Consider the following 25,167-nt stretch of genomic DNA (forward strand, 5'->3'; position numbering starts at 1 on the left):
AATTGTTCACAACTTAACTAGAGCGTAACTGTTTTGAATAATTATCAGGCTTTTACAGCAGGAAGTATTCAATTCCTTGTTGCCTTGTATCCCAATGATCCTGAATGCCCAGAGGCTAAGTGACATGATTAAATTAATCTGAGTTAGTGGGGATGTAAGTAGATGCCTTTCTTAAAATCTAGATGTCCTCTGATGAACGTTATGTCTTCTCTAGTTGTTTTCTAGAGCATATCTCTTGATGTACACATTTTGTGTTCACGTGTTGTGTTGTGTTGTGTTGTGTTGTGTTGTATTGTTTAGCATGTGTATGTGTTCCATACATATGCATGCATTTGTGTGCACTAGTATGACGCGTATCTTGACTTGGCATTAGTTCCCTGCCATTCGTTTCATAATGACTGTTTGTTTTTACTGCCCCGTCTTGAGTGTTGACAGAAGGCACTGAAAGAGCAAGTGCCAGATGCCATTGTGCTGTTTTGTGAGTGGCCAGAAGGGGGAGCCTCTGGTGATTTGCCTCAGTCATTGTTTAACCATGTCCTCACCCTCTGTCTCTTGTTGATCCATCGCCGCAGCCTGTCTCTGTTATCTCCCGTAATCTGAATTGGATTTACAAACACCAGCGAGTGGATTGCGGCTCGTGTTTTAACAAGATTGCCGCCATCGTTTTAATCTGCCTTACACTACTGGAGCCCATCAGCCCGAGACGATCCAGCTTAAAAGAGAAGTGTTTGTGTGAATTTACATGCTGAAAGTGGACAGCATAACATCACCACATGGCATTTTCTTAACTTCAGTTAGAAAAACGGCCACTGGCCGCTGTGCATTGTGTGTCCACAGAGCAGCCAGGTGCGGGTGGGGGTCATTTTGGCTGAAGAGCGCGTGCTGGTCGCTGTCTGAATTAAGCCAAGCTAATGAGCACTAGCAGCACTCATCCCCCTCATTACTGAGGGCCGGAGCTGTTCCTTCACATTAGCCCCCGCCATGACAGGCCCACTCTGGCCATTGTGTCGGCTCCTGCCGCCAGCCCTTTGATCACACAGGGGTGTGTTTTTAAGAGAAGACTAAAAGGGTTTGGGGCCAGTCGCTGTCACTGCCACTGAGGGCTGTATCAGTGGACGTCTATTTTGTAATGCTAAACACTCTTTGATACTCTCTCTGTGTGTGTGTGTGTGTGTGTGTGTGTGTGTGTGTGTGTGTGTGTGTGTGTGTGTGTGTGTGTGTGTGTGTGTTTGATACAGCATCATTAAGCAGGTGGATTGCACTAATCAGATGTCCTGTGTCCTTTAAAAGAAATGGAATAAAAAAAGAGGAGAATAAATGTCATGGGTGAGGTTGGGGGTGGGGTGGGAGATTGGGGGGCGGTGATGATGAACAGAGACAGACATCTCTTTGTCCAACTCTTCCGTTTACCACACTAGGACTGTCCTGCTGCCTGTCAATTATCTCTGATTGGCAGGCTGCGAGCTGACGGAACCCTGCTGACTGTCTAATGGCACTCTCTCTCTCTCTCTCTCTCTCTCTCTCTCTCGCTCTCTCTCTCTCTCCCTGGTTTGTCACTGCCAATTAATCCTACCGGTAGCAGTAGCAGCACTTGACCAGGCACAGGTTCAGATCAGCAGGCAAAGGCAGTCCAGCTTGTTTAACATGGATCCTCATTCGTCATCACAGATCAAACTCAGACGTGATCCTGCACCAACCTCTGATCCCTGTGGCCAGGGAAAGAAAATAGCCCTCACTTGGGATTCACCTGATTCAGTTGCTCATGTCTGGACTGATAGAGAGGGAGAGAGAGAGAGAGTTCCCTTAAAGAAACACACACACACACACACACACACACACACACAGTGTATGTAGATAGGAGATTAGGTTGTATCTCAATGTGACATTGCCAAAATGAAAGATGAGCCGTATGATTAAGCATGCTTAATAAAAGCAGTCCTCCCCCATGCTTTCTTGTGTTGAGGCAGTGGAACAGTGCGGCCATTCTGAGCGCTTGTCCAAGAGGCTGGGCCTGGGAGAGACAAGCTGTTATCTCCAGGTCATTAGCATGTACCTGAACTGCCTGGACAATGAGGGCCTTTGTGGTTCACACAGCCCAGAGGCCTATTAATGTAGGAAGATGAGCTCTGTCATTGTCCAGCAAACGTTTTTTTTAATTATTATTATTATTCATGGTGATTGACATAAGGGAGTGAGAGATGGATGGAGAGAGAGCAAGGGAGAGAGGGATGGAAGGAGGGAGGGAGGGAGGGAGAAGGAGATAGAGCGTGGGCCCTGGGCCACCACTGAGGTCATGTCCAATTAAAGTGCGGAGCTGGAGCTGTGTGGCGCCAGAGCTTAATCAACTGGCTGAGCGCTCATTTGAAGTGTGAAAGCGATCCAGCGCCTCTTCTTTTCATAGCCCCGCACTTTCCCATGTGTCGGGTAGACAGCCACACACACACACACACACACACACACACACACACACACACACACACACACACACACCACCCACACCTCCACCATGCATGTGTCTACAGTGTTTGCAAGGTCACATGCCCACGCGAGAGGTCACATTAGCATCTGCTGTGGTGCTCAGGGCGCGTGGCACATCCACCCACGCTTGGCCCAAGGCAGTCTGGGATATTTTTGGGGGGGCGGTGTGGCCGCTTGCTCTGGGCAGGAGCGGAGTGTGTGTGTGTGTCTGGAGTGTGTGCCTGGTGGATGAAGTGAGGATTAGGGATTGGCCCTACTTCAAACACAGATAATGCAAGCAGATTTCTCTTCATTAGAGGGTCAGCCAGCTGATTTCACACACACTGATGTCTGTTTACCACCCTTTATTACTAACGCCACTCCATCTTACACACACACACGTACACACACACACAGAGACTTTATCATGTTGGGTTTGGGTCAGTGTGGGATTTTTTTATCTTGTGCCGATAAGCCAACGCGATACCCTGGTAGCAATACTTTGAGAATGGTCAGAGTTTTCCACCCAATAAAAACGCGTCAAAACAGAGGCATACATCATAAAGGACAGCTTAGGCAATTCCAAGCCCCTTTGTGATATGCTTAGGCAATGCTTCAGCCCCTCTAAATCCTCTAATGTTTGAAAATAGCCGTCCAGTTAGCGTCCATCGATTTCAATAAAGCAAGCCCCTCTAAAAGCCACTCGGAGGGGGGAAGCGTATTAGCAGGTGGGGTAAAGGCCAGGGGGCTGGAGAAGGGCCTTATTTTCCCCTCGGCTTGCCGTAATTAAATCCCAGAGAAGGCCCCGCTGTGCAAGCGCCTCGGCGTAAACTCCCCCGACCCACCTAACCAAGCGACCATTAAAAAAAAAAAAAAAAAAAGGTCCGACTTCTAAGTTCAAAGACAGGAAGGTATGCACCATACAGCGACAAGAAGCCCTTCAGGGTTGTTTTTTTCTCAAGGGGGCCTGTGTTGTAGAGAGCTGAAGGAAAGAGAAGGAGAGAGAGAGAGAGAGAGAGGGAGAGGGAGAGAATGAGAGAGAAAGCGAGGGAGAGAATGAGGGAGAGAGAGAGAATGAGAGAGGGAGAGAGAGAGGGAGAATGAGGGAGGGGGGAGAGAAAGAGAGAGCGAGAGAGAGGGAGAGAATGAGGGAGAGAGAGAGAGAGAATGAGGGAGGGAGAGAGAAAGAGAAAAAGGACGGGTTGTTTGACAGTGACACAGGACTTAATCTCTCTGTGAGTCCTCTCCCATAATGCCGCTGGCGCCGGCCTGTGGCTCTCTCTGCTTCATTAGAGCGGACCAGTGAAGTGACCACGCTGGCCAAGGACTCACTGGGGACGGTCACTGGCAGTCAACACCTCCCTCCCGCACTACTACACCTGGTGATGCAGCCTGGTAGTTGATCACAGAGCAAAGTAAGACCAACAAACAACAGGAACCAAACAAGACAGCTGCACACTTTATAAGTTCCTGCGTTACTGCAGACAGGTGTTTTTTTAATGTTCTCCCTCTGATTCCCTAAACTCTAACTCAGTCTCCCAAACTACTCCATAATTCACTCCATGTGTCTGTGTCTGTGTGTGTGTGTGTGTGTGTGTGTGTGTGTGTGTTTGTGTGTGTGTAGGACACTGTATATGTAAATACATCAGAGTGACATCGGTTGGAGCTTGTCAGCTCAGAGAGAGGGGGGGGGGGGGGGGTGTCGGTACTCATCTGACTGACAGACTCGCCGGCAGGGCGGAGCAGACCTGACAGACAGCCGGGACCCCCCCGCACTCTGGCACTCTCGCCCCGGCTTCCTAATGAGGCTTGACAGAGGCGGGGTTGTAAAAACAAAGCTGTTTGCACGACGGGGGCGGGGGGTGGGGGTCGTGTGGGTGGGGGTAGAGAAGGGAAAGGAAGGGGGCCCAAGGCAGCTCTCCCGGCTTAACAAGAGGCAGGTTGGTCCTGGTGGTGCGTCTGCACATCTGCTCAGCACCAGAGCAGGTGGTTAGCTGCCAACACCGCCAGGGAGCCTCCTCCAGCGCCGGCCACAACCCCCCATCCCCCCCACCACCACCACCCCCCTCGTCTGCTCGCGTGACCGACACGGGGGTGGGGGGGTAGAGTCACTACCCCACAAACAGACAAAACATGACCGATGTATGTATTGTTTACACAGACACAGTGTGTTACATACTGTAAACACACACACATGTGCTGTGTATTCAGTATAGAGTCGCACCCTTGGCAAACATAAGGATGAAGTCCCTGAATGGTTTAACTCACACACATGCAGTCTCTGTGCAGTTATAGGATTGATGAGGATGAGTGTACAAAACTAAAGTAAACTAAAGTGACATCATGACTTGAAAGGCCGCACGTTATTGGTATTCTCTCATGTTCCCTAAACACAAGACCTAGACATACCTGAGCCAATCATCTTGTGGCGATAGTGGTTTAGATTTGATTTAGAATGATCAGTGCTTTCCCAAAATAGCAATCGGATAACCTGTGGCATCTGAGTGTTGTTAGATTAAAGGCCCACTTCCTTCCCTCGTTGCGGTTGTTTGTATAGTTGTCAGTGTTGAGAAAATTGTTCAGCTAATGAGCTGACAAACATATCAAAGAAAGGCTTTTATAGGTTTAGTGAAATTGCATACTAAATGTGCTTTTGTGAAAAGTCTTTTGTGAAGCTTCAGCAGTGACTGACTTGTCCCTCGATAGCTCTTAGGTGTTCCGAGACGAGTTTTGCGTTTAAGTTTTGAGCTCAACAACCACAGCAATTTTAAACCTCATTTCCTTTCAGAGTGAAGCGCATTGTTGTGTTGTTAATATCTTGTGTTTTCCAGTAGACGTATCCATTAACCGCAATGGCAAAATGTCACAATGAAGACATTCATCTGGGGGGATAAAGATTCACTGCTCTCTCAGGAGGGTCCGCACGATTCCCTCAGCAAATGATGCGACAAGATGAACAGAGCGAATGGCCTGTGAACACGTGTCCCCTGTGAATGCCAGCCCATGTCCCCAGTGCCTCGGCTGGGCCATGAATAAAACATCCTCACTCACCCCCCATGGCAAATATAAGGGTCTTTAAGCACTTATTAAAGCGCACCGAGTCGCAGGGTCATTCAAATGCAGATGGCGGACAAGTCATTACTCCTCATTATCCTCCTGTGAGTCGAGGACCATGCATCGGTCAGAGATGGCCTCCGTTAACCCCCCCCCCACACACACACACACACACACACACACACACACACACAGCCCCGTGGCACAGTGGGATCAGTTAATACAGAGAGTGAGGTGTGTGGGAGGGTGACCGGTGCGAGGGGAAGCGTGACCGATGAGATGGGTGGTGAAATCCCCTGCTGGTCGCCCGGGGCTGACCAGTTGTGTCCGTCACTGTCGGGCTGTTGCTGGAGAGGGTCCTGGGGTAGTTGCTGTCCCCTGTGTCATATCAATCCACAGGTCTGACCGGACCTTCTGTGTCCAGCGATGGACGACATATTGAACACGCACTGTATGACACGTGCAGACACACACGCACATACACACACACACACACACACACACACACACACACACCCACACACACACACACACACACACACACACACACACACACACACACACACACACACACACCCACACACACACACACACACCACACACAGCAGCTGTTGGCTCGGTGATCTCTCTCTTTTTTATTCAAATCATATCACGGCGCATCTTCATGAAAGAGGCGAGGAGTCAGGAAGGGGAAGAAAAGGGAGAGAGAGGTGGACGGACTGAGGAGTGGTCAAATGGTGGCATATAAAGTGGATGAGGAAGGACTGAGGAGTGGTCAAATGGTGGCATATAAAGTGGACAAGGAAGAGAAACGTCATACTGCGCCTGAAATAGGATCTCAGAGCCCCACACAGATAAGCCCTCTCAGCAGAGGCCATCCCCACTCGAGTGTCTGTCTGTCTGGCTCTGCTCAGTGGGTGGACGGGATTGAGACGTCTTCATTGTTGAGGGCTGAGTGGCGCTGACAGCTAGCCTGTCTAGTCTGTCTGTGTCTCTCTCTCTCTTCCGCGTCTGTATCGGCACACTAATATTCTGATCTCTGCTCACGTGACCAACCCTCCCCAGGTGACTGAAGAGAGAAAGTCAAAAAGCTGACTTAGCTGGCTAACTTTCATATCTATTTATATCCAAAGTGGGTCTGTAGTCTTTGTTTATTTTGATATCTGGTTAATGCATTTGCACATCTCTCGAACAACAGGACCCACTAGCTTTTTTCATAACCTAGTTATGAAGATGGTTCATTTTCTTTTCCTTTTTCTCAGCCTCACAACACTCCACTCAAGGGACGTCGAGCTTTCAACTGCTGCAGACTGGCAAACAGCATTGTCCATGTACTCATTAGAGTGTGGGAAAGCTGAGTTCTTTTTTAAGGAACTTGATGAACACCTGAAGGGCCTCTCATTAAGACAGACTGCACGTGAGCAGAGGAAAACGAGAGAGAGAGAGAGAGAGAGAGAGAGGCAGGAGAGCAAAGCGAGACTAGCGCGGTATTGATTGGCCGTGTCTAGCAGAACGGGGCCTCGCTTAAATAAGATTAAGTCGAGAGTAAACAGCGGCGTCTTTTCCAGGCGGTCGTGCTCAGCTGGCATTAGAGGCTCACTGTTCATGCCGTAATCCACGCTGAGACAACAACACGCGGCGGCATCCAGGGGCCTCCCTGTTTATTAGCCTGCCAAGGGGAGAGCCGTCTCTAGCCTCAACTCGGAAGAGGGCTTTCCCCTCCAAGACCCCCCCCCCCGCAGAAGAATAGCGCAAAGACCTTCACAGGGCTCTAATAGACAGTCTGACAGTTTCTTTTCCTTCCTTCCTCTTTCTCTCTTTTTCTCTCTCTCTGTTCTTTCTTCATTTTCTTTTCCTGTCAGGACTGTTAAAATGGTGAAATAAAGGCAGGATTAACGGCGTGCCCAAACTGATCTCACCCACATTGAGACACACCGTTTGTGCCTCTCAAATCTGCCCGAGCTGGCGGAGAATAAGCCCCAACGGAGCCTCGTCTCTCTCCCCAGCGCCGCAGGGCTTTCCACTCCTCTCTCTCTCTCTCTCCATTCTCTTCTCCAGGATGGGAGGGAAAAAGAGACCCAGGCTTTGAAGAATTGGCTCTGAGAAGTGTACTGGGCCATAAAGGAGATGAGAGAAAGGGAGGAAGAGAGAAAGGAGGAGAGGAGAGAAAGAGGGAGGAAGGGAGAGGAGAGGAGAGAATTTGTGACATCTGAGGCCCACAGAATGGACATTTATAGACTTGAGTTGTGCAGGATTTTCCAGCTCTTTTTAGCAAAATGAAAGGCTGTGTTGTTTTTTTTTTGTCTTTTGTTTCTCTATTTTTGGTGGTGGAGTTGCACTCAGATTATGCACAGATCCACTGACTGTCTCAGTCAGCAGCACAAAGCAAGTTGAAATCTGTGTACCTTTAAACAGACTAAATTATTTTGTTGTTGTTAATGAAGCAGGTCTATCTAATCTATAGTGGTGTCTATCAGTGTTGCGCGGTCTGCCCGAAATTAAGCGGTCGCCCGCGGATGACCGCGGTCACCCGCAGTTATGAGTCATAAACAAAATATTTTAATGATATTCGGGTCATTTGCGGGCGGGTCAGTTAAAATTAATTAAATATATATTTTCTACAAATAGGCCTACTTAAAATATCACGAGAAAGCTAGCATCAATACAGTAAAGCATCAATACAGTAAAGTCAACAGTAAAGAAGCAAGACGCGAGTTAAAATAATAAAGACACCCCTTCAGGAAAAGCGATATAGGCTATGGTTATGGTCTAGGCCTACTTCTTGCGAAGCCATTTAAAAGTATGACAGCCAAAACGGGCAGCCTGCAGGAATAAATGTTATGGCACAGACTACACAGCCATATCTACCGGTATGTATAGGTTCGCGCATGCATAAAAGTTACCTTAGTTCATTGTGTTTGTGACTTTAAACAGTGGATGTGCTTTAGTAAAGCTTTGTGTTTCATTCAGCATTATAAACCAGTTCTTACGCTAACGTTTTGACCAGCAATGTATCTCTCTTGCCTACCTCGCCTCACCATTTCTGTTTTCGAAAGAAAGATGTATGTCCATGGCCTTCAAATCTTATCCTAGTGTTCTTATTCTTTGTGCGTTGCGTGCGTGCTTGCGCTCTTATTCTCATTCTTTCTCCTGCGCAAACATTATGTCCTGCATGCTTACTGCGTGTAGTTCTACTGCATCAAGTTTCGTAAATAAATTAGTTTGTTTTTACAGTAATGGCCTACTGTCACACTGCATGCAGCCTATAACCAAAAGCACACATTTTGTAAATAAGCGGGTCGGATCGCGGGTCGGGTATAATTTTGTCCTAATTAATATTCGCGGTCCGAGTTGCGGTCGGGTTGATTAAAATATCGGGCGACCGCGGGCCGCTTGTGACCAAACCCGCGCAACACTGGTGTCTATCTATTGTGCTTCACGATAGACAGAGAGATAGATAGATAGATAGATAGATAGATAGATAGATAGATAGATAGATAGATAGATAGATACATGTAGATAGATAGATACTTTATTGATACCCAAGGGGGAAATTCAAGGTCTCCGTAGCATACAGACATCATACACAACATGCACTTACAGCAGAAAAAGTAATATAATTATATAAATATAGATATAGATATGTTAGTTTGCAGCAGGTCAGACTTTTGGTACGTGTGCTATGAAAGGACAAATTGGCTTGGTACAAAGACATCCCTCTGTGTGAAGCATGCAGAGGTTATGCCTGGTGGTGATAGTCAGGCTGTGGTGGTTCTTTAGTTGAGTATCTGAGGGTTGCAGACTGTGGATGCTCCCTAGAGTGCTTACTAACTTGTGAATGCCCATTCTTTTTCTAGTCTTTAGAAAGACTACTCCAGTGGGTTTTACAAAAAGAGACATCAGCCACCCTCCACCCCCCACCATCCCATCATTGTGTTGAGGAGCCAGGGACGCGCTGCGCTGAAGGCCGGTTCTGGGAGAGCGGTCCGTTGGCCCTGCTGTGCTGTGGGAGAGCGGTCCGTTGGCCCTGCTGTGCTGTGGGCAGAGCGGTCCGTTGTCCCTGCTGTGCTGTGGGCAGAGGCAGGCCAGGCTGCTGGAGGGCCGCAGCTCCGTCCTGCTGGGAGGAGCTCCTTCAGTGTTTGTGGAAGCAGCACGGCTCCAGCCATGGGCCGTGTCAGAGGTGAACCGGTTGAATGGGGGCGCCAGGGGAGGTGGAGTTGGGTGAGGGGGGCTGAGGTGGGGTGGGGTGTGGGGTAACAAGGCATGTTGGGACTCCCCCCTTCCCCCTCTTCCTCCTCCTCTGGTAAGGGTTTGGGAAGCCTTCAGCAAGTGCGCCGAGGTGGAACTCTCCGGTGCTTTTGTCAGTGGGTCACTGCCTCTCGCCGAGCTGTGGGAATCCTGCGCTCTGTGGCTTCTCCAGAGGAGAGAGAGACAAAGAGAGAGAGAGAGAGAGAGAAAAAGAGAGACAAAGAGAGAGAGAGAGAGAAAAAGGGAGACAGAGAGAGAGAGAGAGAGAGAGAAAAAGAGAGACAAAGAGAAAGAGAGACAAAGAGAGAGAGACATAGAGAATGAAGAGAGAGAAGTGTGTACTACTCTCTGTTGAATACACTGATATAGACAAACACATTGTGTATGAGATGTGTGTGGAGTGGAATGTGTTTTCAGTGATACAAGAGCAGGAGGATATTACACACTATTACACACCCCAGGGGAATGGTATGGCAGTAGTGTCAGTAATGTGTGAGGAGGATATGGCATATTGTTCGTTTCGCCTTCACGTAACTTTTTCTCACATCATTTCCCTAAATCAGGGACTCGCTCCAAACTCCAGCCCCGCTCTCATTACGAGTGCTCGGCGTTGCAATTATTTGATGCAAATTTTCTTCAAATCTTGAAAGCTATTACTTTTTTGGGGAGGCTAAGTTTTTGATGGCTCAAATGTGGAAAGAGGGGCGAGCCCATTTTAGATGATCCAATTATGCCTGCAGCCTAGATTAGGATTAATCCTTTTTGGTTATTAGTGGAGAGCGCACACAACCTCTTCAGAGTTAAGGCAGAGTGATTCCCACCCCCCGACTTCCCCATAAGCATATGCATCTCTCGGTTCAATCCCATGTTCTGAAAATGAGGAATGTTGCTTTTGCGAAAGGGTAATGGTGCCAGACGCGGTGAATGTTTTTATCAAATTCATGCTTCTATTCATTGCCTTCCCCCAGCACAAGGTTAGCCCCGAGTAGATAGCAGAATGGACGTGTTGTGGACGTGGCTGTCACTCATTGCTGTTAGTAGGCCACTGCTGCAGCTTGTGAATGACTGATATGAACTAGAAAATGCATCAGCGAAATGCAGTTTATCAGAAAATTAATCCTTTAACTTGGATGTTTGTGTGTGTGGGGGGGGGGATTCTGTATGTGTGTGTGTGTGTGTGTGTGTCTGTGTCTGTGTTTATGTGTGTCTGTGTCTGGATGTGTGTGTCTGTGTCTCTGTGTGTGTGTTTGCGTGTCTGGATGTGTGTCTGTGTTTGTATGTGTACGTGTGTGTGTGTCTGTGTCTGTATGTGTGTTCTGTGTGTGTGTGTGTGGTGTGGAGGTCAGAATAGGCAGTCACAGAGAGACTGTAACCTCAGGTAATATCAGAGGCAGACACAGCAGCGTTGCATCACTTGAGTTTCCTGTGCATCCTGCCCATTTCATCATCCGCGTAGGAAAACACACAGCCCCGCTCGCAGCTTTGTGTTTGTCTGCATGTGTGTGTGTGTCTGTGGAGGCAGAGCGTACAAAAATGAGCGTTTGAAAATGAGAAGTGCCCCAGGCTCAGATCATATCAAAGCAGACATGCAGTCAGGAATAACAAATGAACAAATTCCAAACACCCAAGCTGACTGAAAGTGGATCTGTTCGGGAGGACTGGGTGCTGTGGGGTGAGGGTTGCAATGTGTGTGTGTGTGTGTGTGTGTGTGTTTGTGTGTGTGTCTGATAAAGCACACCGCTCTTGGCTGACCCCTAGCTCTAATACGCAGCCAGCAGGAGAGACAGCCCAGTCCTCGGTGTCACCATCCCTGTGAGAGGCTGCCTGGCCAGATGGATTGCTTGCCACCTCCGAATGCTCTCTTGTATCCAATTTTGCATTTCCAGAGATGGAACAGTCTCCGACTCTGCCACAGCATCTCTTGGTTCCTTTGATATGCAATTCAGTGTTCAATTCATGCCATTTTATTCAGTTGATCAGTAGAAGCTTTCAAACACAATACTTGTTACTGCATTTTAACAGGGTATTCATATAAACTTGTGTACCCATCAAAACAAAACTACTGGGGTTTTTTGCATCTTTCATTGTCAGGTACGTTTATAGTCAACATATCTCAGAGTGCATGTCACTGGAGTGCATTAACCCAGAAATGAACAACATGGTCATTGGCACTGGTAAACCCCCCCTTTAGTTATACGAAATACTATGCAAATAAGACTTTGTAAAATGGAACAAAAAATGCATTTGATTTCAAATGAGCCGTTTTGAATCAACTTTAATACTCCATCCAACCTTGCAGCGAATGGGCACAATGTGCTGAGATCCTGAGGAAGCTCAAAACCCTCCCTCCCTCCTCCTAGCTCTGTTCATGATCCGAAGGCAATTAGCCTCTCGGGCGCGTGCGTCTCCCCTCGGCCCCCTGCACCCATTAATCTCCGAGGTAGCATAGTGTAGCGCACTGTGGCGCAGCGCGCCCAGATCATCTCCACGAGGGAGAGGACACATTCTTCACCGACTCGCTTGAAATTATTTAGCTAAATAAGGGCCACTTGGATCTGACAGGCTAATGACCCTGATAAATTGCTCAATGTAATTAGCGTCTTTTTTCTGCTTAGCAGAGCTTTGACCCCGTTAAACAGTCAGACAGTAAAAGGTTATCAGACATCGAAGAAGGAGGATAGGAATGACTAACTGCATGACTCATCTGATCTGTGCGGCTCTACCAGGATGTTTTTTTTTTTTTCAAATTCGGTTCCCTGGTTCGTTTTTTCTTGTTCTTCTTGTTGTTCATACTTTTGTTTTGGTTTTGTTTTGCTATTTGACTGTTTGTTGTAGAGTTTCCTCTGTGAGAGGTTCCCTTTTTCCCCACACAGTGGTGACGAATGCTCCTGTTTTCATCCACTCCTCCCTGGAGAAGTGTGTGTGTGTGTGTGTGTGTATGTGTGTGTGCACTTGTGTGTGTGCACTTGTGTGTGTGTGTGTGTGCGTGTGCACTTGTGTGTGTGTGCGTGCGTGTGTGCGTGCCGAGTCGTCTCTATCAGAGCAGCTCACTGTGCCTAGGCTGTTGGCTGAGCATAAATAAAGAGTGTAGCCTGAACTGCTGGGAGACCATGAGAGAGTGACAGCACATTCTCCTCCAGCAGCGCAGCTCATCTGCACACAGTGTGTGTGTGTGTGTGTGTGTGTGTGTGTGTGTGTGTGTGTGTGTGTGTGTGTGTGTGTGTGTGTGTGTGAGAGTGTGTGTGTGTGTGAGTGTGTGTGCATGCGATAGCTGCTGGGAGGCCATGAGAGACTGACCGCATGTTCTCCTCCAGCGGCGCAGCTCGTCTGCACACAGGCAGCCCTGCCCTGGACGGCCCAGAGAAACGAGGCTCAGTCACTCGTGGAGTGGCTCGTTAAAGCATCAGCAGGCCTTTCAAAGCGGCCTTGTTAAACTGAGTCGTCATGCCAACTCAGATGCCCGTAGAAAAGAGAGCAGCGAGGTTGAGACAGTGCAGTGCGCAACCTCTGTGGTTTCTGCGGGTTGCTCTGCGGTCTGCACACACACCATATGCCCAGCACCCGCCGGGCCTTCAGCAGTCCTGTTTGAACCACGGAGAGAGAGAAAAAAACTGCGAACCTCTGAATGTTTTCAGAATCAGTGGGGATTGCAGTTTTCCATATGGTTGGTCAACGGAGCCTTGAAAGGTCTCTTACGCTCAACCAACGTTATTAGCCGATCCTCTGCCCAGACCCAGTGGTTTGTAGCGGGGCCAGCCGTCACGGTACATATGTGTCCACTTCGTCGATATGTGTTTTTGACGACTCACGTGTCCGAGTACAAGAGTAGCAGTCAGTAGGAGTATTCATTTATCGGTTTTCCACCAACACAGTTCCAGTGCTACTTTGGACTCAGTGGCAAATCTTGAGCCACTTCTTTGCATCTCCACACACACAGACCTGGCTCTCGGTCAGGAGAACTGGTTCCAACTCAGCACCATCCCCTAACTGGTCTAGAATCAGGAGCCGGTTATGTCAGAGATTGTGTGTTGGAGTATTGTGACCAATTTTTTTTTTTTTTAATTAAAATCGATGACTTTACTTTAAACTATTCATTTTAATGTTACTATAATGTTTATTGATGTCATTTTAATTCACTTTGGGCATCTGCTAAGAACCCTAAACACAAACAAAAGCACAACTATCTGCCCTGTCTGTAGGTGTTTGATTCCTGAACACACCGCCTTTGCGAGTCCTTGTCGCTCTGGGTAGTGGTTAGCAGAGAACAGTCCACAGAGTCCGCTAAATATCGGTCACCTTTACCTCTACATGTCCACGTGCTAGTGCATGAGTACTGTAAGCGCCCTCACCGCGTCCCTCCTGTCTGTGTCCTGTGCAGGTGAACGGTAAGGACCTGTCCAAGGCGACGCACGAGCAGGCGGTGGAGGCCTTCCGCAACGCCAAGGAGCCCATCATGGTGCAGGTGCTGCGGCGGGCCCCTCGGCCCAAACCGGCTGGCCCCGTGGGGGACATGCAGGTGGTGGACATGGCCACACAGACGGAGATCACCTTCCAGCACATCATGGCCCTCAGCAAGCTGCCCACTGCCGCCAGCCCGCCGCCCGTTACCGTGCTCGAGCAGTACCTGCTGCCTGAAGAGTGAGTCTCTCAGACACACACACACACACACACACACACACACACACACACACACACACACACACACACACACACAGAGTGAGTGTCTCAGAGGTTCGACTCCACATACTGTTAAATTGTTTTACTTCTGCTACTTCATACCTTGCCCTGGATTTGGCGCTAGATAAAGGAGTCTGTGAAAAAGAACTTATGAATATTTTTACATATCAAACAGGAAGGTTTAGTGTGTTTATTCCACAGACAATCATTTGGTAATTGTACTCTTAAGTTTCACAGCGTTAAAAAGTATTCCACATTCAGCCTTGGCTCTCTTGGACCTTTGTATCTGACCTAACTCACACTAGTGTATAGTGTGAATGGGGAACACTGGTGTGCCAGGGGCAGGGCTACCACACACCTGTGCAGCAGCACCTGTTCATCAGTGACCAGGGGCAGGGCTACCACACACCTGTGCAGCAGCACCTGTTCATCAGTGACCAGGGGCAGGGCTACCAGACACCTGTGCAGCAGCACCTGTTCATCAGTGACCAGGGACAGGAGGCTTGGGGCACAGGACCAAATGGAGTTGTCCTCTTTAATTTGAGAGAGCGGACAAAGGACTCCGCAGGGCTGTCACCTTCCATCTCTCTCTCTCTCTCTCTCTCTCTCTCTCTCTCTCTCTCTCTCTCTCTCTATCTCTCTTTCCCTCTCTTTATGGCCTGGAGCTTCCTGGCTCTCACACATTAACAGAATGTTTTTTTTCTTTTTACCTGAATGGTCAAAGGTGATAACTTAAATTGATTTTGCTACTTAATTAAAAAACACAATCTTCACATTAACCTACAACCCCCAGGCTTAGCTCTCTGGTTCCCTCGTGCTCCCTCTCCCTTTTAATGGGTCACAGAACATGGATAATTCCTGCTCAATTATCTACCTCTCAGTCCCTTACCAATGAAAGAAAGTGGTTTGTGAGTGTGAAAGCTGTGCATACATGTGTATTTTCTTTCCTGAGGGAATTAAGACTGAGTTGATCACAAGAACAAAAAATGCAGGACAGTCTCAGGACAGGACACAAGAACCATCACACATCATTCAGTCCTGGTGCTGCTAAAAAAGCATGTCTTCTCAGGCGTGGCCCTTTTGGTGTCATTGTTAAATGTGGTGTGTGTGTTGTCACCCTCAGACACTCTCCTGCACATGAGTACTTTGACCCTGCGGACTTCCTGGAGGGCATGCAGCAAGAGATCGAGCGTGAGGAGCTGGAGTATGAGGCAAGGATACACAAAGGCACACACACACGCACACACACACACACACACACACACACACACACACACACACCACATACACACACACACACACACACACACACACACACACCACACACACACACACACACACACCACATACACACATACACACACACACACACACACACACACACCACACACACACACCACATACACACACACACACACACACACACCACACACACACACCACATACACACACACACACACACACACACACACACACACACACACCACACACACACACCACATACACACACACACACACACACACACACACCACACACACACATACACACACACACACACACACACACACACACACGCACATGCACACATACACACGCTCACATACAAACACACACACACACGTACACGCACATGCACACATACACACGCTCACACACAAACACAGTGCAGCTCTCCTCTCATGACATCAGTGAAGATTTAAGCTGAGACCAGAGACGCCACATCAGTCTCCCTCGGCCTGAAGTGGCCCCATCTGCCCACTGCCCAGCTCCCTTCTCTTCAAATCTCTGTTTGTCTGTCCACTAATATGTCCATCTGTCTTTGTCTCTCAGTCTGCCTGTCTGCAGTCTCTCCCAGTCTCTTGTCTGTCCCGTAATGTCCTCCTCTGTCTGGGTGTGTCTTTCTGTGCATTAGTGCAGTTGTTTATGTCTCCCATTCTTTCTGCCAATGTGTGTGCACAGTGTCTTTCTGTCTGACTTAATGTCTATGCGCTAATGTGTCATTTCCTGTACATTTCTCTGTTTGTCTGTGTATGCGCTGTCTGCCTGTCTGTCTGTCTGCCTGTCTGTCTGTCTGTTAATCGGTCAGCCACTGTGTGTGTCTGTCTGTTAGCTGCACTGCGTCCATTTGCTGTGATCTATCTCTGCCCTGATGAGCTCAGCCAACACACGCTCCCCTCGGCCTCCTAAAGAGCTCGGAGCGGTCAGGGCCAGACGGGAGTCGAGTGACTCGTGTGCTTTCCATGCGGCCAGCAGATGCCAGACGCTGACATCCATTAGTTATTTGTAACAACGCTGAGTGGTTCTCTCCTCAGCAACGATCAAGCCACGATCGAGCCGCATTTGAGTCGCTATTGAGCCGGTGTTGTTCCAGGCTTGCCGTGCCCTGGCCCGTCCAGACCAGAAGGGGGGGGGATAATGAGATGGGAGGGATAATACAGGAAGAGTGATGGGGCCGATAATGAAGATGTGCGTTAACGTCGCAGAGATGGGGCACTGATGAGCGTGCAGGAAGGAGATAGGGCCCCGCAGGGTCATGGCACTGCCGCAACCGCATTAATAACACACAGCCTGAGAGAGAGAGGGGGAGAGGGGGAGAGAGAGGGAGGGAGAGATAGACAGAGATAGGAGAGAAAGAGAGAGAGGTGAAGTTCAGGCTCATCACTCAGGACAGATGCACAGCGTCCTTCTTTTGACCTCTTCACCAGAACCCCCTTACCACCACCACCACCACCACCTCCCTCCCACACGCACCCACCACCTACTGACAGAGATCAATGATCAAACACCCTCGCAAACACACACACACACACTCTCTGATGCCCCAGACTGTGCCCGAGCTGCCCCGAACAGCGGGCTGCCTCTTGTTTCAGCTGATGAATGGGCACCTTCCCCTCGGAGCAAGGATAATAGGAGTGACCTTCAGGCCTTGCACATAGCAGACCACCACCCCCCCTCCCTGCCCAGTCCAGTCCACGCTGCTGCTGCTGCTGCTGCTCCGCTCCGCTACCCTACGCAAACCCTCGAGTCCGCTCAGAACCTAGAACACGTAATAGGGTTATGCAATACTCTTAAGGAGCTTTTCCACATAGTTCCACAACAGAGGTGTGGAATGGAGACTCTGTGGAAAGGTCAGCTTTTGTGTCCAGGACTTTCACTGAGAGGCGGGTGGGTGTTGGGGGTGTAGAGTAAGAGCAGGTGTAGTCGGTTATAGATTAACCGTGCATGTGTATGTTTGTTTGTGTGTGTGTGTGTGTGGGCGTGTGTGTGTGTGTGTGTGTGCGGTATGTGTGTGATTGTTAGTGTGGTTATGTGTGTGTGTGTGTGTGTGTGTGTGTGTGTGTGTGTGTGTGTGTGTGTGTGTGTGTGCGTCTGTGTGTGCGGTATGCGTGTGATTGTTTGTGTGGTTATGTGTGTGTGTGTGTGTGTGTGCGTGCGGTATGCGTGTGATTGTTTGTGTGGTTATGTGTGTGTGTGTGAATGAGACTGGACTGTGTGCTGGTCCGTAACTATGCTGATTGCGGTGGGGTGGGGTGGGTCTGGGGGTGGGCAGCTGGTGGTGCATTCCTGGGCAGCTCATCAGGCCTGGAGTGCGTGTTTGGGGTTTGGGGAGATTAGGGCAGATTTCAGCACTCAACTACAGGACAGAGCAGGGCTCAGGAGTCTTAACTCTCTCTACTCCTCCAGCCTTCCCCCAACACACACACACACACACACACATGCAGACACACACTCACACACAGATACGCATGGTATTTTATCCATACTTAAATAGACAGGAATTTATATGTGTGTGTGTGTGCACTCACAAAGACATTGCACAATTCCCTTGAGAAGAGGTATGTGTGTGTAGGCCCAGATTGCAGTGGTAATGACAAGACGATGAATGATGCTATGCTTCATGGGAAATGAGCTTGTCTGCTTGTCTGCTTTCTCCCTCGCTCCTACGGCAAGCAGCAAGCCCCAGTTCAAATGAACTCCACCCCATATCTCAGCCCAATGCTGCTTTAAGATAAAGTTGTGAGTGTTCAGCAGGATTAGCTTTATGTTTTAACACTGCTTAGCATAAAGCTGTTTCGCTAAGTTCCACACTCAAAATTCTTTTCCTTTTTTGGATGCTTTTTTTCATGTTCGATCCAGGAAGTGGATTTATACCGGTCGAACATTCAGGATAAGCTGGGTCTGACCGTGTGCTACAGAACCGACGACGAGGACGAGACCGGGATCTACGTCAGTGAAGTATGTGAAATTAACAGACATATTTTTGCCAATCAGTTCTTTCATAGATTGAATTTGAATCAGATTTATCTTTGCTCAGCATCATAAATTCTGCAACAACCAGCCTCTATAAGTGAGACACTGTTCCTGTGATGGGTATTTGAGCTAAAAAATAGATTATGGTAACATATCGTCATTTATCATAGCAACTCTGTGCTTTTGAAACATGAAAAATGTTTTGATAAGACATTTTCTTTTACCCCAGTCAGAAATCATTCTACAGTGCCTGAAAATGGACTGGTCTGTCTGTCTACTAAATAGATGTTCGAAAGTGGTTTGGCCTAGTTCTTTATTAGGATGTGTATGAAATCTATAAAAGTAAAAGATAAAAATATGTTCATGTTATGCTATATAGAATTAGCCTGACGAGCCAGACCCACATTAAAATGTAGGGTCTGGGCACTCCCCGTTCGCAGTGCTCAGTCCGAGGGGCGGGATAATCGGTTGTCTTTCAAATTCCCTCTGCACGCAATAGGACAGCGATGAGTCCCATGCGTTTTCCCACCAGCGGAGCTAGTTGGCTAGTTCAAACTTTTGCCAACTTAAAACAAGCTTAACTCGTGTCACACTGTTGGCCAACAGCAACATCCATCTTCTTTGTTTTCAAGTAGCAGGGAATTCAAGCCAAACCGTTGCAACTCTGCCATCAATCATTATGTTAAGCCCGCCTAACGACTCTATACACAATTTGATTGGTCTGATAGAAGTGTAATTTTTCGAGCTCACAAGCCAACGAAGAGTTGCTAGACTAGCCCTGGAAGCAAATGTAATTTGCTGCCGCTAGGGTGCGTCTAGATTTCTAGGCTAATATAGAATAGGCTTAGTAAACATGTGAAAAATAGTTATCAGTTGGTTGGTGTTTTGGTGTTCAGTGAGTACATTTGTTTTGTCTTTGTTGTTTGTTCATCTGTAGATTGATCCAAACAGCATAGCAGCAAAGGATGGAAGAATCCGAGAAGGCGACAGGATCATCCAGGTAACTTTTTCCTCAGGCGCGAAAAAATACAGACAATCAGAAAAAGGAGCAATTTTTTCCTCTAGGGAGAAAAAGTATTTTTTATTCAATAGCCTGAGGATATGGCATCCTGTATCCTTGCTGACCATCTCCCTCTCTTCCCCGTCTCTGTGTCCAGATCAATGGCATCGAGATCCAGAATCGTGAGGACGCAGTGGCCCTGCTCACCAGCGAGGAGAACAAGAATGTCTGTCTGCTCGTGGCACGACCCGAGATCCAGGTAGGGAAGGCAAGCGCAAATTCAATCAGATGTTAGTGTTAGCGTTAGCACAGCACCAGCAGGGAGCCTTCAGCTCTGACAGGGTACCGCTGCTTCAGGGTCACGCACAGGCCAGTGCCTGCTGCCCAGGCCTCCACGCTACTTTGATCTGGTTCATGACAGCAGTGTGTCAGTAGAGAACAATCCACACTGAACCCATTGTAATATGGATGCACTGATGTGTCATATGAATGATTTAATGTTTCTCCAAACATGACAGCCTCTAAACGGCACCTCCGTCAAAAATGAGATAACAATGGTGAGTGAATGCTCTCCACACATAGTATATGTTAATCAAATAATTTTGCTTCAAAACCCGCAAAATGCCGCTTCCTGGTCTGCAATATTGATTTGTAGGCAAAAACCGATAGGCGCCTGGTAAAAAATGCTCATTTAAAAGAAAAGTGGTCAAACAGATTTAGAGGGTTTTGCGTCTGAACTCTTCATTATGTTTAGATATATAATATGTTAATATTATATTCAAATGTTATAGGTCAGCTGTAAATGCCTGTGGGTGTGATGGGCAAGACCAGGCAGGGTGTTGAGAGGGTGTCAGTCTGGATGAGTGTATAGCCAATCATGAGACATTGACGGCCTGTCTCCTCTCTTTCCCCTCTACCTTGTTCTCCTCCTCCTTCTCCTCTTCCTCCCTCTGCCTTCTCCTCCTTTTCATCTTCCTCCTCCCTCTTCTTTTCCTCTTCCTCCTCTTCCTCATCTTCCTCCTGGCAGCTGGATGAGGGCTGGATGGATGATGACCGAAACGACTTCCTGGATGACCTGCACATGGACATGCTGGAGCAGCAGCATCACCAGGCCATGCAGTTCACTGCCAGCATGCTCCAGCAGGTAACAGCGGTCAGGCAGTTAGAGCAGTGTTCTACAATATAGCACATCCACAAGTAGGCCTGTGGCAGAGTAAGGTCTGAGTGATGGAGATGTGGTCATCACACACGGTTCTGTGTGGATGTCTGTCTACCCCACAGTGTTTTGGGACCACGCTGGCACAATGCATCAAGGGTACCAACTGCACATGGATAGTTAACGAGGGGATTAGAGAGAATAAGAAATGTGTCTGTGATGTGCACAGCTGTTTATGTGCATATCTGCAAGGGAGTATAATATAACAGAAGTATAATATAACAAGGGAGTATAATATAACAGAAGTATAATATAACAAGGGAGTATAATATAACAGAAGTATAAAACGTTTTGTCTGACATTCAGTCAGATCACCACAGACAGTGGCAGAGGAGGACTCAGACTTGCACAGAAAGTTTCTAGTCCTTTTAAACTGAGTTGACGTCTTTAAACATTAAAATACATTTTCTTTCCTTTTGTTATTTCCCTCTCCCTCTCTCTCTCCCTCTCTCTCTCTCTCTCTCTCTCTCTCTCTCTCTCTCTCTCTCTCTCTCTCTCAGAAGAAGCATGAGGAGGACGGCGGCACCACCGACACGGCCACTCTGCTGTCGCAGCGGCACGAGAAGGACAGCGGCGTGGGCCGCACGGACGAGAGCACGCGCAACGACGAGAGCTCGGAGCAGGAGAACCTGGGCGACGAGCACGCCCCGTGCGGGCCCTTCTCGGCCAGCACCACGCTGGGCAGCGGCAGCGGGCGCCGGCGGCTGGCCTACAGCCAGGACACGCTGGGCAGCGGAGACCTGCCCTTCAGCAGCGAGTCGCTCATCAGCGAGTCCGACTTCCTGGGCATCCCGGCGGACGAGTGCGAGCGCTTCCGCGAGCTGCTGGAGCTCAAGTGTCAGGTGCGCAGCGCGGCCGGCGGAGGCAGTGGCGGCGCCCTCTACTGCCCGGGCATGGCGGCGGCGGCAGCGTCAGCGGGCGGCGAGGAGGGGGTGGACAAAGAGCTGGAGCTGCTGAACGAGGAGCTGCGCACCATCGAGCTGGAGTGCCTGAGCATCGTGCGCGCGCACAAGGTGCAGCAGCTGCGCGAGCAGTACCGCGAGTCGTGGATGCTGCACAACAGCGGCTTCCGCAACTACAACACCAGCGTGGACGCGGCGCGGCGCCACGAGCTGACCGACATCACCGAGCTGCCCGAGAAGTCGGACAAGGACAGCTCGAGCGCCTACAACACGGGCGAGAGCTGCCGGAGCACGCCGCTCACGCTCGAGCTCTCGCCGGACAACTCGCTGCGGCGCGCCAGCGACGGTCTGCCCGAGGGGGTGGCCGCCAACCCAGGGAAGGTCCTCAAGCCCCTGCTGTCGCCCGTCCAGGAGGTGTGCGGAGGAGGAGGGTCCAGTGGACGCGGCCGAGCCACGTCGTCTTCGTCCTCGTCCTCGTCCAAGGACCCGGAGAGCGCGACGCAGGCTGAGGGTCAGCGTAAGGCGGACGCAGCGGCCGCCGCCGCTGGGGGCAAGTCCGGCCGAGGGTCGTCCCTCCTGCAGGGCCACTCGCCCTACAAGCACGCCCACATCCCCGCGCACGCTCAGCACTACCAGAGCTACATGCAGCTCATCCAGCAGAAGTCAGCCGTGGAGTACGCCCAGAGCCAGATGAGCCTGGTCAGCATGTGCCGCGACCCGCTGTCCCCCACCTCGTCCAGGGCCGGCGGCCCCGGTGGTGGCGGCGGTGGCGGCTCGGAGCTGGGCCCCAAGATGGAGTGGAAGGTGAAGATCCGCAGCGACGGAACGCGCTACATCACCAAGCGGCCGGTGCGCGACCGGCTGCTGAAGGAGCGGGCGCTGCGCATCCGCGAGGAGCGCAGCGGGATGACCACGGACGACGACGCGGCCAGCGAGCTCAAGATGGGCCGCTACTGGAGCAAGGAGGAGCGCAAGCAGCACGCCGTGCGCGCACGCGAGCACCGCCAGCGGCGGGAGTTCATGAAGCAGAGCCGCTTGGACTGCCTCAAGGACGGGCAGAGCGGCGGGTGCGGAGGGGACGGCAGCCCGGGCACAGGGTCCGGCTCGGGGCCGGACGAGCCGCATAAGGAGCTCAACATCATCGAACTGAGCCACAAGAAGATGATGAAGAAGCGCAACAAGAAGATCTTCGACAACTGGATGACCATCCAGGAGCTGCTGACGCATGGCACGCGCTCGCCCGACGGCGCGCGCGTCTACAACTCCCTGCTCTCCGTCACCACCGTCTAGACCGGGAGCGGAGCGGGAGCGGTCCTCACAGGCCCACGGAGCTGTACATAAGACACTACCGATTGGGGTAGAGATTCCTGCCTCGTTCAATGTGGCAACATTTGTAAATATGATACTAAAGAGAGTGAGAGAGAGTGCAAGACAGAGAGGGAGAGATTGAGAGAGAGAGAGATGTAGATAGAGAGAGAGGTGGTTAAAGTCATGTCAGGTGAAACTGGACTATGGGTTGGTGAGAGTGGGTGCTGAGGCCAATAGCTGCCTTATGGTTGGACTTTGGAACGAGGGGATTTATTCAAAAGTTTAAAATATGAAAAGACAGTTTTCTCGAATGCTCTCTATAACTTTCTTCCTTTTTGTGCTTGCTGTTTTACACAATGAAAAAAATGCATTTTAAATTTGAACTTTGTCATTTGGGTTTTTAAAGGCTTTGGAACTGTTAAAAGACTGTGTGCCAGAGATAAATAACTGCCAACATTTAGCATTTTCTGTTTTTGATTTTTTTTTTTTTAAACAAGTAACTATTATCAGTATTTTACTGTGTATGCATATGTTTTGCATATTAAAAGGAAATACAAAAATATTTAGCTTCATGGTGAACACAGAATTCTTTTTTTATGAAAAAAGTGTGGTTTTTAGTTGAAAGTGAACACTTTTACTGAAGAAACAACAAATCCTCCACACAAGGTGCTGACGTTTGACTCTTGAGTTCCTGACTGCCATACACAATGTTGTTCATTTGACTCTTGAGTTCCTGACTGCCATACACAATGTTGTTCATTGTCTTTCAAAACAACCAATGTGAGACCGTTATGTATCTGTGGCTGAAGGACAAGAAGTCGCCTGTTTGTTGACTAAATCGAAACCTCTCTGTTTGTCGTTGTTAAAGTCCATTGTAGTCCACAAGCCTTTGTAGGAATCTATGTATCCGGCAAAGAATAACACAAAGCTTAACAACTCTAGTTAGAAACATTGATGTCTTGTACAATGAGAGAAATAATAAATTATTGTTTTATATTTGATGAGCTTTCAAAAATATGGTGTGGACATTTTTCCTTGGCTCCTTGGCATTAATCAGACTTGATTACTGCTTTGTTAAAGGAACTCAAAGTTCTGATTAGACACCTTGGGATTTCAAGTCACCCAAACTTATCTGTAGTTTGTACAGAAACTTGAAATGAACTTGGATTAACCTTCCTGGATTTGGTCTTTAGTCTTTATCCCTCCTTTTTGACAGCTCAAGCGCGCTCTGTTTTGCCCATTGTGCTCTACCTTTTTGAGTTAGTTAATGCATATCACCCCGGTCCTCTGAAGGGAAAACCAGACCTGGTGAAAGCCTTGTGTTCCCTCCCTCCAGTTTCAATCCGTGTCAAAGGTAAGTAAGGTTTCTGCGGTTTCAGAGTTTTGAAACAGAAAATTCAAAGAAAAGCGAAACCCATTCGCGAACAGAAACCCAAGCCGTCTCTGTGGGCCATTTATGTAATTGTATAATTCTGCTAAATACTGACTAATCCCAGCTGAGGGGGAGGGGGTTCAGAAAAGCTCCTCTAACTCCTCACATTCCCACTGTGAAATGAACAGTGGCTCAGAATCACACATAAAATGGCTGCTCGCTCATTTTATGATGTTATGATCAGGACATTGTGTACTCTTAATGAGTGCTTTTCCATCTCGCCTGTCCCAATTTTTCTCTTTTCTGAAGTCACTCTACTTTGTAAACTTTGATGCTGAAGGCACTGCTCATGCAGAGTGAGGAAGCAGATTAGCTTTTTCCCTCTGCTATTACAGGACGACTTGAAGTTTTAACTTTCACCAACAGCCTAACAAGCAGTTGTGCTGAAATGACCTGTCGGTACCTGAGAGTATTGAATACTAATTACCATGTCAACGTTTAGGCCGATTGCCAATCTGGCTGTGAACCTCTTTTAAATCACAGCGCCACAGCTGGTGAGTTGTTATTCCTCGGAGAGCTTTTGGATCTGGCAAAAACTAAATAAACCTAGCATGTAGCAACATTGAAAAAAACGAATGGATAGATCAGAACAACAAATAGCTTCTTAAACATTTTATGTCC

General features: G+C 48.8%; 1 protein-coding gene across 3 annotated transcripts in view; it reads left to right on the forward strand.

The window, feature by feature from the left end:
• pdzrn3b (PDZ domain containing RING finger 3b) overlaps positions 1-24,129 on the forward strand; it is a 103,065-nt gene extending 78,936 nt beyond the window's left edge. For 2 of the 3 annotated variants that reach the window (XM_076267956.1, XM_076267958.1), the window contains 7 exons: positions 14,138-14,397; positions 15,560-15,647; positions 18,575-18,673; positions 19,626-19,688; positions 19,846-19,947; positions 20,716-20,832; positions 21,405-24,129. In XM_076267956.1, the coding sequence (XP_076124071.1) occupies positions 14,138-14,397; positions 15,560-15,647; positions 18,575-18,673; positions 19,626-19,688; positions 19,846-19,947; positions 20,716-20,832; positions 21,405-23,096 (2,421 nt within the window). In that variant the 3' untranslated portion in view covers positions 23,097-24,129. The remainder of the gene's footprint in view (positions 1-14,137; positions 14,398-15,559; positions 15,648-18,574; positions 18,674-19,625; positions 19,689-19,845; positions 19,948-20,715; positions 20,833-21,404) is intronic. The other variant, XM_076267957.1, reaches the window with a different exon arrangement.
• Positions 24,130-25,167: the final 1,038 nt, after the last annotated feature.

The sequence above is a fragment of the Alosa pseudoharengus genome, unplaced genomic scaffold (assembly GCF_046254945.1).
Source record: "Alosa pseudoharengus isolate Yale_2024_CS ecotype anadromous, Long Island Sound unplaced genomic scaffold, YU_APseudo_1.1 YU_APseudo_1.1_scf_5, whole genome shotgun sequence".
Taxonomy (NCBI): domain Eukaryota; kingdom Metazoa; phylum Chordata; class Actinopteri; order Clupeiformes; family Clupeidae; genus Alosa; species Alosa pseudoharengus.